General features: G+C 38.4%; 1 protein-coding gene across 5 annotated transcripts in view; it reads left to right on the top strand.

Annotated features, from left to right (window-relative positions):
• LOC112160996 (SH2 domain-containing adapter protein F) overlaps positions 1-16248 on the top strand; it is a 103879-nt gene that overhangs the window by 7148 nt on the left and 80483 nt on the right. For all 5 annotated transcript variants that reach the window (XM_024295945.2, XM_024295941.2, XM_024295940.2 and 2 more), the window contains exon 2: positions 14153-14285. In XM_024295945.2, coding sequence (XP_024151713.1) covers positions 14153-14285 — 133 coding nt within the window. The remainder of the gene's footprint in view (positions 1-14152; positions 14286-16248) is intronic.

Genomic DNA, 16248 nt, shown 5'->3' with positions numbered 1-16248 from the left:
TCAGAGTTTTGCCGAATTTGGAGTTCACGAACTCAGAGTTCCAACAAAACCTGCTTCTTGAAACAGGCCCCAGGAGTGTCCAAAGTTGGTCCTTGAGGGTCGGTGTGCTACATGTTTTCTAACCAACATGTCATTGATGCTCTTTACTACCCAAACACACCTGATCCAGGTAATCAGCAGCTGATAAGGCAGGTTTTATGGAGAACCAGCAGGAGGCCGGTCCTCGAGGACCGACTTTTGACACTCCTGCTCCAGAGCGACTTATAGCACATAATGCAGTAGTTACTTTGTCGCTTGTACCCCGTATGTCTGTCTGTGAGACATGCTAGTCTTCATGTTCGCCCCTTACCACTTTGTTTTTTATTAAATTATTGATAATTTATTGTAAAATAAATCGCTTTGAAAGTATTTGTTGTTTCTGTATACTATGTATTTTTTTATTTACCCACTTGTGTTGGGCTAAAGTGCGCAGTTTTGTGGAAACTAGCTTAAACTTTCACGGCATGTTTTCTATTCATTCTTTTGTGTATCTTAATCTCGTTAAACAGTAAAAAAAAAAAAAAAAAGCAGATTGAGGTTAGGACAGCTGGTGACTTAATTTTTTTGTCAAACAGGTATGGTACTACTTTATATTAATGGGTTGTGAATAGCGTTTGAGTGTTCGCGCAGTCTGCTTTGGTTTCTGGCTAAGGGAAAAAAAAGGTCATCAAGGTTGCGACAGCTGGCAACTGTTTTAATTTTGTGTCAAACAGGATAAAAGACCCATTGATGCCAATCCAGAGGTTTCTTCGACCAGCACCGGAACACAAATTAAGCTTGTTTTTTAAACCAAATAGTCATAAAATTGAATGTTGGCATTATTTGTGTCATGTTAGTACATTATGTCAGCTCTGACAGAGTTATATGATATTTGTAGCATTTCTCTGTGAAAGCTTTTATGCACAGATTGAAATAATCAGTGAATTGTTGTGAAAGCTGTGTTTTGTTTTTGATCTTGCAGCTTTTGCCTTCTGTGATGAGCCGTGGGCATGCTGTGACTCATATCTTTAAATGAAATTAGTTTTTTAATTACCTTAAATGTGTTAAAATAAAAAAAAAAACATTACTCACACTCCAATACAACAAAAAGCATTGTTTTTCATGAAAGTGTTTGCTTCACATGACAGTTGGAGGGTCGATTTCCAGTTGGTTCACAGACACGCAGAAGAATGCCAAGCGTTTCCTGAACTGCTTTCAAACGTCAAAAGCATTTTTCTCATCCTGATCATGTGTCATTCCAAGAATGTTTCATATTCACGCTGTTTCCTATGCTTCACTGTCATTGACAAACAGCATTGTTATGCCAGAACCAGAATCCTCGAAGGGCATTTTGAAAGGAAGGAAGACTGCGAAGCCTCACCTCGACGCAGCTGAAGTCCCGCCCCGCTCGGAGGCAAAATCGAGTCGTTATTACGGAAGATGCGCTGGAAGCCATGATGTAACAACTTTTCAGCTTTGAAGCTTAACAATGTTTGGCTTTTTCATCCTTTTAGTTCAATAAACACGGTTTATAAACTGACAGTTGCCACATGTGCAAGAAAGTTACAGTTCTGGGAAATGATGGCCTTCAGCCTCTGTTTGCTTATTTTCTTTCCTTCATCCACCTGGGAGCTTCCACTCAAGTCCAAAAGGCTCCTGATGGAGTCTGCTCGTGTTTGCCTTTCCCGATTTGCTTTTTCTAGCTCTGTGCTGGAACGCCGGGCGCATGATTCCACCCGGTCACAATTAGCCTGCAGACTGGTGCTGCTGCTGCCTCGGCCGTTGGGGAGTTGAAGACACATGGCTGTGTTTTGTTTAATGACAGTGTGTGCAGCTGAGTCTGGTAGGAGGCAGTCCCGGTCTGCAGGCAGATAGTTTCACGCAGATTAAAGTAGAAAAAATAGCTGACCTTCTTTTAGAGACACACTTGCTTTGTGAAGAAGAATTCACGCTTTTCAACTCCTACTAAATAGATGTATTGACACTACAATACAAGCTCATGCGGAAAGACTAGTTTTCCTTTTATAAGCGGCCTGTTTTTTTGTTTGTTTTATGCTGTTAGAGGCGCTCAGACTTCCTTCTGCCATTCATCCTCTTTGTTTTTCTTTCCCATGTTGTGTGCATGCTCATAAGTCTAGGTTCATATTTTTACAGTTTGATGATTGAGTCATTTTATCTGTTGTAGCAGAGAGATTATGAAGAGAAAACGCAACCCAACATCTGCGGAATTATAAAAAAGGAATGGCTTGGTTGCTCCAGGATTAAGGAAGCGCTCCCTTCCTGACAGGAAGTGTTTACAGCTTGGTGACATTCCCTTTTTAACTTGACAAGTCTGTACTCGCCCCTCTGTGGAGGCAGGGTATCCTGGCTGCTGCTCAGTTGCTGAAATACAACCAAGGTTAACGTTCCCGACTGTTTCAACTTGAAATCTGGATTTTTGGTCGCAAACTTTGACGGCACATTTGTTATGATTTCCTTTCTTTGTGGTTGTTGTGCTTCTTTAGTGCTGCGCACAGGAATAGGAACGCTTGAAGGAATGACAGCATGGTATGGCTCCACCTCATGTCTCGTCGTCTGCATAAGCAAATGAATGGAGATTTCCCAGCATCTCTTACAAAGAGTCATGCTTGTGTCACAGCTTCTCTTACTTAAATACAAGCTATCTGTAGGCAAAAAAATGACAAATCTGTACGCAGATGGTTCACACTAAGTATCAAAATTACTACAAGACAGTTGACCAATATTATTTATTTTTCTCGACCAAAGTACGATTCTAAGTAAAGAGAATATGAGTTTACTTGTTTAACTTTTATTAAGAACAAAAAATTCAGCATGAAAAATATTTCATTTGATGATCCAAAAATCTTTCACAGCATCAAAAGGAAAACATTTTCCCTAAACTCAACAACCTTAAATAAAATAATGTTACCTTTTATCATTAGACCAGCTTTAATGAAACACTGTTTAACTTAAAATAAATAATCTCTAGCTATCCCACATTATGATTTGTTGTGTCCCCTACATTTTTCATTTTGGTGTGACATAACTTACACACTGTGTGACTTTTACCTCAATACTATGAAAACTATTCTTCCAAACGGTCGCTTTAAGTGAAGTGAGGGCTAGTCGGATAATGAGATCTGGAAAGTTAGCCATGTGTGCTCTTCAAAAATGTCAGAATGAAAAACGCTTTGCGTTTAGTTCTGCTTGTTACTTGTACTTGAAATCATTTACATTTTTGATCACTTACATTTCATAAACGATTCAGAATTGTTTATGGATCATAATCGATCCATCTAAAATTAGATTTTTTCCTCCACCACTATTAGAGTGAGACTTTAGCAACACTTAAGGGTCAGTAAGGGTGAAATAGGTGAGAGGCAATCACGTTGTAAACATTTTTCATGTTTTTCAGCCCTTTAGTGCTGTTCAGGTTTGTTCAGTTCAAGTGCGCACTCTGTGCTTGCAGCCTGACTGTTTAGAAAAGAGCAAATTAGACAATTAGTGTAGTTTGTGTGGGCATCTAACGGGTGTCCTACGGGGACTTGGGTATCACCTGTGCAGTATAAGGCAATCGTAGGGTCATTTCTTGAGGGAACACACCTGTGCTTCTCTTAAGGTGCGGTCCCTTCTGTCTATGCCGCTACCACCGGTCCAGACAACCAAAAATCCCGCAGTGCCCGTATGGATGCATGTCACTACGGCTTTATCTAAGACCAGAGAACTTCCAGCTATTGAACACAACATCACAAAGATGTCTTGCTTTGACTTTTGCTTCTTTGTATCTTGAATATATACTAAAATGATGATGCTTAATGTTTAAAGGGAAGAAATGTCAACAGTTTATTTACACTTTATGCCAACAGGCTTGAATATAGTCAGTTTTCTGTCCTCACAGCTTATAGCCATAACAGTTCAGGCCAGGGCAAATTGAGGTAGTCATGCTAAGGACAAATCGCTCTTTCACATATGGAGAGGATTATCATATTTTATAAAATTTCAGCATTTCAGCGTGCAGCCTGAATCATCCTTGACTCTTGGGCATCACCACTTACTGCATGTAACAGAAACACTGCCAATAAATCCATCACACAGGAATGAGGACAGAGAAAGGAAATTGGATTTTTCCAAGCGTGTCGTCAAGTACTTAATCTTGAATATCTGTCGCGCAGTAAGAGCACCTTCATAGGGTGCAATCCACAGGCTCCTCTTCTGTCTCCACTGGAGGTCCTAAGTGGCTCTGTGGATTGTGTTTCAATGACGGAGGTCTTTTGGGATAAGCTGAGGCGTTTTTTTATGCTTCGCTGCCTTGGGTGCTAACAAAAGATGTGTTCATTCATATGGAGGTGGGAGCATCCAGAAGGGGAATTTATTGAAAAGCAGCAGAGCACGTTTAGCTGCTCAAAAGTGTAAAAGCCAGCGTATTACATTGTGTATTTTCTACAACCTGGATGAGCTTCGGGGGAAAGGAGCTTACTTTTTTCTGTTTGTTTGAAGGATTTGGCACCATCAGTTACAAAGAGGACAGCTCCTCTCCCTTTATGGCCTGAGAATAAACAGCTGACTTTTTTATTGTCCAGAAACCAGTTTGAGATTGTTAGAAACATGATTAGCAAACAAAAAAAATGACATTTTTAACTGAATTATAGCAAAATAGTGTGTTGTGTTAAAGCAATTGTCCCAAAAGAGAAGAAACGCACAGGAAAAAGCAGAAAAAAATTACTTTTCTTTTATCTTTTAGCTGCAAGTACAGATTCTTTGAGAACCTCATGGATTGTCGAGCTTTGATAAAGGTCTGTCATGTTTGTTCTTGCATATCTTGTCCCTGCTTTTGGAGTTTTCTCAGCTTCCTTTGAACTTAACTGAACCACATGTTCCAACTAAGTTGGAAAATCTACTATCTATCTATTGAAAAAAGTCTGTGCTCACACTGAATATCCTTAGCTGTATGAAGCCGACAAAAAAATAAAAAAAAAAACACCAAGAAGCCTTTTCATTAAATCTTCAGTTAGATACAATGAGGACAAATCTTCCTTCTCTTAAAGCCTTTGACTTCCCTTCTCTATCAACTGTTTTTTTTAACTAAATTATTGTTGTCATTTTTTTTAACTCTTATTTTTTTTCCTTTAAAGACTTTTCAGAGGTTCTGCATTTGTTCTGTCTGACCGTTTTTTTTACTTCTTATCATGAGCTGGGTTGCAGAAGCATCAGTCTAAAGATGCCCAGACATCTCGATCCATAGATATGGTCTCCAGTTCTCAGAGATTCCAAAACATACATTAAAAAACGTGTACTTTTGTGTTCTTTTAAATTTTTCTGTTTGTGCCCGCAAACTTTTAGTAAATGGTTTTATTTTAATTTGGAAAAAAAAAATTGTCTTAAGAAGCCACATTTTAATTAATAGGATTTAGAAGTGTTAGAAAAGTTTCAGCATTGTTTTTTTCATGTGTGCATTTGCACATATTTCATTAACCTTTGTGTTTTTAGAAATTATTTTTTATAGATATATAGGCAGAGCGCTAAGCTAACTTATTGCACTGGTTCCAGTGGTGCACCTATCGTATTTTTTTTGAGTGCATCAGCACAAAATTTGGTGCATCTACATTTTAATTTACTGTAATTGCTCTGGTGTTAAAGGCCACCAGTTTTACCGGGTCACTTTTTTTTTCTGAAATTTCTTTCCATTTGCTTCTACCTGCCTCTGAAAGGAAGAAGGGGACACTCGGACAGTGTATTTCTCTCAATATGAAACATATTTTCTATAATTACAACCTCCAACTCTCCAATGGTTCATACAGTTTAGTAACTTATCAGCAAAAAAAATAGATTTTGGTTTAATCATTAGCTTCATAAGGATCTTTTTTTCTTTTAAAGCTTTAACCTGCTTTTTTTTACTTCACTTTGCGTTGAATTTTCCATTAATTAAGCAGTTATGAGCATTTTTAAAGCAGTAAAAAAATATATATTTTTTAATCTTTTATCTGATTTTTTAAATCTTCACTGACATTACCTCATTGGATTTTATTAAGCACTTTTTAACCTACGATTGAGATTTTCTTTTGTGAAGGAAATCAGCATTTTACAGCAATCAGTGTGTCGAAAAAGCAGAGCCGGATTGGTTTCACTGCAGTCCAGCTAGCTGCCTCTGGACACGCTCTGGGACCCACTCTGACTGATTACAATGGTTTTTAATTGAATTGCCACGCGCCACTGTGCAGTTGGAGTAAAAGAAATGTTCAGTGGGACCAAGTCTTTATCCTTTTTGTATAGATAAGACTTGAAGATATGTACAAAAATATGTGCCAGTCTTTCTTTTAATCTGCTGTCAGACACGACAAACCAGTCACCATCTTTCTATGGTAGCATTTGCAAAGGAGGCCAGCACACGCATCTTGATATCTAGATCAGCCAATCAGAGGTAGGCTCGCACTTTTCACTAATTCTGGTTGGCTTAGACCATAATATGAGCAGACTTTGTGTCTGTTATTGAATCAGAGGGACACCCTCAGAGTCACATATGTTATTATTATTTTTTTTTATTTATACCTCAATCTAGCGCTGGGTGAGGTGGAAAAAAAAATATCATGATATAAATTGTTTTATATCACAGAAACAATATATATCACGATATAAAACAATAAAGCATATTTTTAGTTATTAAAAAAAATATCTTGCTGATTTTAATTTGAAAACAGGAAGCTTCACTGACACTTTATTTTGAAGATTTGTTAACGTCCTGTGAGAGTATCGCCACTCATTCGGGTTTGTTTTAGTTCATAAATTAAAATCCAACATTATTCTGTATTTCAGAGCAATCGATATTTTACTACATGATAATTTACTCTACTATATTTATAAAGATCGTGAATAAATGATTTGGACGTTGGGAATATTTATACTCAGATTTTCGGGAGCAGATCGCGAGAATATAAGTTCTCAGATACTCGTTACAGCTCTGTTCCACAGCTTGGTTTATCTCTTATTTTTGAAATCTCATATGTTCATTTTCGTGGACTTTCCTTGAGTGATAGGTTTATTGTGTTAGCATCGGCGCGGGAATAGCCTCCCAGTTTGTTTACATATTGCTGTCTTCTGTCTTAAATCCAAAATGCAACCAGATCACAGAAGTACCCCTCTTTTGCTAAAAGTGCTTCTTGGGCCGCCTGCATCGCTGTCTCTTTCTGTTTCAACTCAAGGGAAACAACTTCAAGCTCTTCTGCGTCCATCGTTCTGCATTCGTGTTAAGTAACGTAAACCCTGCGTGATTGCGAATCAAAGAATGTAAAGCAGCTTTACGTCACAAAACCACAAGACAGAGTTTCTTTAAGAAGAATCTCTTTTTAATTTGTCTTTATTTTCACTTAGAAACATTTTTTGTGTACATACTGACAAGGTTCAGACTATTTCATGATATATTTGGCAAAGTATTTGATCAAATTAGGCTATAAACCATAGAAGAGAATTGACACGATAGACATTTTTCTATCGGCCATATGGTATATATCGTCATATCGCCCAAAAGTACCTTGAACGACAAGGTGCTACTTGAAATTTTTATTAGGCACAACTCTAAGAAAGTATTATGCATGTGCCATGATAATTGTTGCACAAGTTGGGAAGTGTTTAAATCACATAGCTGAAGGTGCCACAGAAGCCTCAAAGTGTACAGTAACCACATTCGCAGTAATGGTGTGAGGAAATGTCCGAGTTTACACAGCTTTTCTTTCTGACTCAGCTCTCCTAAATACATTGCAGATTTCTTTTTCTGACGGTGATCAGCAGCGGCTCAAAGTGCTCGTGTCCAAAAAAAGCAGCCTCCCATTGGTGGCGTGCAACCACTGCTCCACATGGGGAAGTGTGCAGAGATCAGAAGAACCAACATTTTCTGTGGTCTGAATCTAAAAGGCGCACATGCCGCAATAAATAAGTTGACATCCAGTTTGCAGATGCCTCACGAGCAAGCACGTGCAGAACCGATGGGGGAGCACCTTGATGTGTGAAAGAAAATACTCTGCCTCTTACCAAAGTATATGCTGAGTATTTATTATCTCATGATGTGCATAGACCGTAACAGAGGTTAGCTACTAGAAAACAGCAGTTTGTGCACTGCAGGATACATGAAAGATCATATTTTCTTTACAAATATATTCCAGCTTTTCAGTTGGAGATTAATCGAGGGTTTTTGCCATAAAAGGTTCCACTTATAGTACATTTGACTCACAGTGGTGGGTAAAGTGCTTACTGAAGCAGGATGGCTGCTCTTGACTTATCCCTCAATTAAACAAAGGTGAAACAAATTCTGCTCTAGGGAATAAACAAAGTCTTTTGTTTGTTTTTGGCAAAACAAATTGTTGGTGCTTTGACTGCAGTAGCAACCCAGTCTCATCCAAAAACGTTCAGTACCCACGTTTGTCCACAGGGAAAAACGTAGCAGTTTCACAAAGCAGGGGGTCGAAATTGTGGAATTGCTACGTCTCATTCTCTCATTCATTTCTACGGGGGTGCGCCGGGTCACGTGACTGATCACGTGACTTTTGAGTTTTTGCCTGTCCCAGAGATGGAGAATGCTCTGGTGGTAAATGTGTTTCTGGAGAAACATTTCAATAAAGTTTCTTCAATGGCTGAGGTGTAGATTGGAAAACACAATTCTGTGTCATCTTTTGTCAAGAGGTAAAGTCATTTCCATCTGCCTAATCAGGTGGAAAAAAGAAGGAGAAGGTGACAAAGTAGAAGGTAAGAGTAGAAGGCGCTGTAGGTGTGTATTTGTACTGACAGCAACGCAGAAGAATTGTTCACCAGATCATTCAGAGTCTCTCCAGGTGTGGTGTACTTCATTCTACAGCGAGAGCTGTGCATGACAGTCGTTTTAAACATTACTTCCATCTATCTGTTGCCTAGTTTCAGCATTAACCTGAGAAGAGAAAAACCAAACTGGAGTGGTTGTCGGGACGCGTCTGCTGCCCAAATAATGTGGTACTGCTCAAATCGCACTTGTGCTGAAATGTCTAAGAAAGCTGAGAAACCATCAGCAGAGCACTTTGAGTTTTAAACAACTCAACAGGAACACAACCCAACTGTTTTCTGATTAAAGCTACAAAAATAGCATCCACAGTTTTTTTTTTTTTTTTTTTTGCTTCATTCCTATCTCCTCTACCATGACTGTCTTTTCTCACAATAGAAGGATGTTTTCTTTTGTGTCACAGAGAAGAACAAAAGAAAAAAGCAACAAAAAAAATCTTTTTGAAAAGCTCTAATGTAATTGAGCTGCTAAGCACTCCATTGTATTAGGTTATCAGTGGCTGAAGTCCCTCGTGGCGTGCGACATAAATCACACACGTCAGTCTCTTTTGCTTTTTCCCTCCCCTCATCCCTCTTTCTACAGCCTGTTCACTGTTCTGGCAGCCTCAGAGGGGCTGCAACCTTGACTAACCCCTGATGCATTCAGTCTCCGCGGTGACACAAATATCATAGTTTTTAATGGACTTATTAATCCAAAGCCCTGTCAATCTTCATCTGTGAAATCCCTTTGTGTTTATTGGTTGGATTGCCAGCGAAATTGTTGGCATCTTTATTGTTGAATTAGATTTATCCCTTCAGGTAGACCGACTGACAGCAGCTTTTATTTTTGAACAACTCTCATCCATGTCCTCAGATTCCATTTATTATAGATGCTGAAATGTTATTGTTTTGTCCTTCTTTGTTCGATGAGCTAGCTGATGCAAAAATGCAGTAAAAGTACAGACAGACCAGCCCTGTATTTTCCCTCGTCTAATGGAAGACTTGGGCTGAATCGAAGTGTAATCCTAGAAGCTCTTGTTTTATCAACCGCTGAGCCAAAGTGGCAGGTGCCGGCCATGGTCTCTCTGCTTTCCTAATGCCTTCCCTCTGAGGTCAGCCTCATATGAGACCTGTGGAGCATTTTAAGAAGTCTTTTCTATCTCCTTTGTGAACCACTCGAGCCTCAGAAGGTTTAAGACGTGGCCAGCCTGAACGGGAATCAAAGAAACCAAGTCAGTTTTCTCAATAATGTGCAAACCAACAAAAGAGCTTCCTACCAAAGGAAAGCGGCTCGAGCCCATCAGGTGGCTTTGTGATATTCATATGGACTTGCACCACTGCTTAGCAAAGGCATGATATACGGAGGCACAGCAGTGCTGACGGGTACATTTTACTTTCATGACAAGTGTGGCTTGGCTGTAGTCCTGACACTGCCTGGCATGCCACAAGGCAGATGGTGTGTCCCCAGGCGACACAGCTCTCCAGCACCCCTCTCTTTACTCTCCACAATACTCCTGCTGTTGAGCAGTCGTTAGTGCAGTGGGACAGGAGGGAACACTGCAACAGTCTTGAACTATCAGCTCAGTTTTAGGCCTATGCGAATGGATGAACTTGTATAACACAGAAAAAGGGACCAACATAATTACTGCGTTGTGGTGATGTTCTGTTGCACAACCTTGTAATTCAAAAATAAAATGGAGTTTCTACGTTTGGTACAAGCCAAAGATTTAAGTTGAAAGGACTGATTGGTTTTAAACTACAACTGTGCCGTGCAGCCTATAGGCTAAAGAACTATTCATATCCATTCCTTACTGCAGCCTCTTTCACCAACTATAGGGATTAGCTATATATATCTGTGCCAGTACCAGCATTGGGCAATTTTATCAGTATCGGTATGACATAAAAAAAAAAAAAAAAAAATCTAGTTATATATATGTAGTTCTGACTGTTTTCAGACACATTATTTTAGAAATGTATACTTGTTACAAATAGATCCTTGGCATTGGGAAGCTTATGTTTACAGTCATAGTCAGTAATTGTTCTGACTGTTTTCAGGTATATTTGATTTTTGATAAGAATACATTTTTTTCTTAATATACCTGGTAATGGGAAGTTTATGGTTTGTTTACACTTATGTTTAACACTCAGTGAATGATCTAAATATTTTAAAGTTATACATGTTCCTATGAGAGCCCATGCCGTATGATAAAAAGGTCAGGTAAAGCGGGAATGGGAGTGCATCTCCTGCACATGTACTACGTACATTAATAATTATTTAAAAGGTTTAAATGGTCCCACAGTTAGTTTCAATTCTACAATTAATAGCAAAAATAATGAAAGGTAAATTTAAACTTTTTCATTTAATATTTAATTTGGACATTGGAGGGGATTAAATATTAAGCATTCTTTTTTCTTGGTTTTTGTAGATTGGGTCTCCAGACATGTAACCAGAAATTTTTGTTTATGTTCAAAGTTCAAGGATGTGCATCTATATGCGCTGAAGTACTTTTACATATGTTTTCTCAAATATATATTTTAAAGCTTTTTAGAAAAGTCATTTTAGGCTTTTTTCTTCTTTTTTTTCTTCGTGTTTTTTTCACTTTTTACTGGTGCGAAAAATGATCCGAACCGTGACCCTAAAACTGTGACACAATCCGAACGGTGAGTTTTGTGATCCGTCACACCCCGACCTATCACCAACACATCCATCATTTCAGGCTCTTTTGTTTTGGTTTATTAAAACCTCACTCAGTGATATTTAAGCAAAATGTTTTTTTTTTTGTATTTTATTGGTTTTTGATGGACTTTTCTTGGCTCTTTCACAAAAAAACGCCAACAATTTAAAATAAACAGTTGAGTATTAAAATGTATGTTAAACTATACCATATTTGGTTGGAGCTAAGTGAAAGTCTAAATTTTATTCTGAGGTGTTTATGTTTTATATATAATTGCATTTATTATTTTTTTTTTTTCAATTTAATTCTATCTGCCGTTTGTCATATATTGACTTGGATTGTTCTTAGATTATGTCAGCGGCAATAGCAACAGGATGATGTCATGCATGTGGACTGGATCTGCACGTAACTCAATAAGCTTTTGCAATTATTTCCTGAAATATGTCCAAACATCCTTTTGTTTGTGGTGAAGGTACATCAGGGTCATTCAGTTCAAAAAGGCTGTGCTAAAGTGTTGCTACAGACAAGCATTTAAAAACTGTTTACTTGTAGGTGGGAAAGATCTTTATGGATTAAGGGAAAAAGTTAACTCCCTGGAACTTTAGAGCTGTTGTTTTCTAAATTTCCAAAGCTACTTACTATGTGGGGTTTTTGACAACTTTAGGGTTGGTTAAAAGTATGCAGTGCAAATCTTTCAGGTTAATATTTAAAGGAATATAGAAACAAATTGAGAGTATTTTTAGACATATCCACCTGCCTAAACTTATCAAATGCTTAAGTTTTCAGAAAACCTTCTGCAGGCAAAGAATAGCTAACATCACCCGCTCAGTTGACAATTTTACATTTTTAACTAAGATATTTTTTTGTCTTCATAGTTTTTGCATCGATGTTGCAGAGAAAGTTATATACGGTAGCTGTGAAAAGAATTGAAGGTATAATATCCAAACCTTACTTTATTTTCAACGCTTAATTTTTGTGTCTAAGCCAACAGATTCACACATATTTTGCTGGATTATATCCTCATTTTGATACTTTTTTTGGGGGTCTCACTTAGTATATTGGCAAAATCGCCTTTTGATTATTTATTTATTTTTTTTGTCATATATTTTATCCGATTCAAATTATTTTTTTAAGCATCAGGTCATTTTAAATGTGGAAAATGTTGTGTCTGTGATTTGAGATGGATGAGTTCTCTGCAAGAAAGTGAAAACAGTGGCAGAGATGCATAATTCCATCGTCACAAAGTTGCTAATTATCAAAGTTGAGGAAATTTTAATCAAACTCCTGATTAAATATGATAATTTATTGTGGCATAGAAAGAAACAAACAAACTGTTTGTATTGGATTTTTCTTCTTACTTGAATTCACAGAAGCAAAACACTCAAGAAACCCATAATTATGCTGTGGCAGGGGAAAAAAGTTATTTTCTCACAAACAGATGGAGAGGGAATTCTAGAGAAGGTAGATTTAATGCACCACCGCTGCAATGAATACATCAACAGTGCAAACTTCCTCTGCAATTATTGCCTAATCCTTGTATAGCGAGGTTGATCCTTGCAGGAATGTACCTGCCGGGACTACGGTGTAACTAAGTAGCCCACAAATTATCCAGGGTGAGTTTGGTTGACGTGTATCGGTTTAAATCTTCAGCGTTTCTGCTTTTTGACTCTTGAACTTGTACCTGTTCATAGGTCCAGCTCTGCCTATGTGTGTTCTTCGCCTTAGGAATGAGCTCTTTCTGTGGCAATGACAAACTGTGACCGTTCTTAGGAAAAATGGCTCTGCTGAGACACAGAACTGGGCTCGGGGCCTAGTCCTTAGCTCCAGGCCTCTACGCCCCTTCAGCCGATGAGTGATGAAGTTGTTTGTGATAAAGTGCAATCCACACATGAGTCACCAAGTGTTGTGCCACCCAAGTGCATTGTCACATAGATGTTTTCCTAGTTTTGTACAATAACTTTATCACCTTGAAAGACACCCAAAGACCATTGGATCACATGATCGATCATGTGGTCCAAAGTGGTCCAAACTTGCTCAGGAGTTCCTGCTTTCAAGTAGATGATCTTTTCTTTTGAAGCTGCTGATGAAGCTGACATTAAAAAAAAAAAAAATATATATATATATATATATATATATATATATATATATATATATATATATCCTCCCTCATACACGCATTCTCTACAGAGGAACCATAGTTGTGGACACGCTCCACTCCCTAAAGATTTGAACGGTATTTCTGGGACTTATGTCCGCCTAATTGGCATCCACTACACAAAATCCACTGCAAAAGAGCAGGACTACAATTAGCCGTGGCTCACTGCGAGCCTGACATAAATCTGCCAAATTGTTTCTTTTAAGGAAGTTGAGCAGTTGCGGTCTTTTGTCCTTTACTTTTGAAATGCAGCCTTGTCACTAGGCTATCATATAATTAGGCAGACCAGCAGCGAAGGCTCAAAGCTGAGGCATTGTGGTGGTGTGCTGAGACATATAGACGTGGATTTAAATTTATGCCCTTTCCCCCTCATCCTCTGGCAGTGGATATCCGTTGGTGTCTGACCGCAGCGATGTTTGTCATTGAATCCTTCCTGAAGCGACACATTTAATGTAATTTTGCAAATTAGAAGTAAATAGAATCTGTTTTTTATGCTTTCCTCACTTTTTTTTTAATCTTCCTGCAGCCAATCATTCTTGAGGACTATGCCGACCCCTTCGATGCCGAGCAGGCTGGTGGCACTCAGCCCAACATGGAGAAAATCACAACTGAGAACGATGGCTACATGGAACCATATGAGGCCCAGAAGATGATGGCAGGTATAGGTTGAAGCACGAGTTCTATCCTCTGTCATCTTCAGTTTACCGTTTTCCATCATTGATACGGTTACAGTTAAGTGGGCAGTAACTGATTTATGTCTTTACCTTGCCTTCATACCACATGTCTCGGGGGGATGCTGATAAATATTCAACGCGGTTTGACCTTATGAATTAATAGAGGGGCTCAGTAGCAGTTGTACATGACAGATGCAGCAGTGCAGAAAGTATTGGTGTCACATAATATGTCAAAATATTTTTTAAATCTTTGACTTTTGCTTTTTCAAAATGATGAAAGACATGACAGTGTGCATGGGGTGGAATCTGCATTTTTTTTTTACCCCAACACATGAATATATACAAACCAAATTGCCCTCACAGCTTTAACCCAGTGGTTCCATTATGTGACGGCACACAACAGCAACAAAGAAATACAGAAGTGATGAAATGTCAGCAAAAATGTGGGACAAACCAATCGTCTGGACGATTTTTTTCCTCATCCAAACAGGCAAGGATGAAATATGAAAGTCGCACATCAAATAGACTTGTCCAGAAGTGGGAATTGACCTCCTGATATCAAATTTATGAAAGCTTCGCTGTTTACTGTCATATCTGTAAAACACTACGGTAGCTCTTACCATAACACTGCTCTTGTTGAACCCAGATTGGCAGCTTGTGAACGCCTCCGTCTCCCCTCAGCAATTTTCTTTTTAATGGGTCTCGAGATGATCTTGTGTTTTCATGTGTCTCACTGGTGTGACCTCTGGCCCAGTCGCTGCTTCTGCCAAGTACAAAACCTCTGGATTTATCACCTCTTTTAGAATGAGGAAGTTGTAAAGCAAAAAGTAGTCTGAACAAGGCTTTTGCGGTTTCTCTCAAATATTGAACTTACTTAAAGTTTATTGCAGTTTTTTTATGAATTGCACCCAGGCTTCAGTTCTGGCAGAAGTTGTTTGATTTATCTGATGAAGCCATCATTGAACTTCTCCTGAAACCTAAAGGGTGTCGTATTCAGACTTCCTGTTTTTATTCATTGTTTGCATTGACTGCCAGACTTACAGTAGGATGTTATTTCATTGTGTTGTCGTTGGCTTAAATGTTTGCTTTTGTTGTAATCCTTCAGTGACGATAAAAAAGATGCAAGTGAAAGGTGTTTAAACTTTTACCACCACGTATGCACGGATTGGATGTGGGCATCCAGTCTTTAAATACAATTCACAGCAAAGAAATACAGATTTTCAGATGTATTATAGCTTGATGATTTATATTTGTCACAGGAAAAAGGAATTGATAAATCTGTATATTTATGTTCTTTTACCACATTTTTCACCATTGAGTCTTTCCGGTGCAGATGGTTAAATGTTTCACAAACAGAATAATGTGACCTGATAAACTGTGTTGATCAAGTTGGACTGTAACTGACTGCTTCACAGAAAAGCTTTCTGTTTGAAATTCTCACATTATTTCTTGCATGTGTGACTTTTTTCCCCCTTTTTCCTGTAACTGCCTCAGGCAAGTGTTTATTTTCTTATTTCTATTTCACAACAACCTGCCCTCCTAACGGTGCCTGAGTTTTCTTCAGCTGTCTGAATCATAGCTGTGGCTCCACAGCCCTCCTATCTTTTCAGCTCTTTCCCACACACACAGGTCCAGATGGACATCTAACCTGGAACACACCAACCTGACAGACTTCTCCTCCTTCAAACTGTGAAAACCAGCTTTAAATAACTGAGTTACCAACTGCTTTTATTATTTTATTTATAAAAGCTGCCTTTGACTTACAAAATGTAACAACTTTAGTATTAACTTCTTTAAACTCTTAACGGCATATTCCACATCGATGTGTTTCGTTCATTATAACGAAAAAGGAGAGAAACTATTTACCGTATTTTTCGGACTATAAGTCGCGGTTTTTTTCATAGATTGAATGTCCCTGCGACTTATACTCCAGTGCGACTTATATACG

This window comes from Oryzias melastigma, linkage group LG3 (assembly GCF_002922805.2).
Source record: "Oryzias melastigma strain HK-1 linkage group LG3, ASM292280v2, whole genome shotgun sequence".
In the NCBI taxonomy this organism is placed as follows: Eukaryota; Metazoa; Chordata; class Actinopteri; order Beloniformes; family Adrianichthyidae; genus Oryzias; species Oryzias melastigma.
This window is presented reverse-complemented; position numbering and strand designations above follow the sequence as displayed.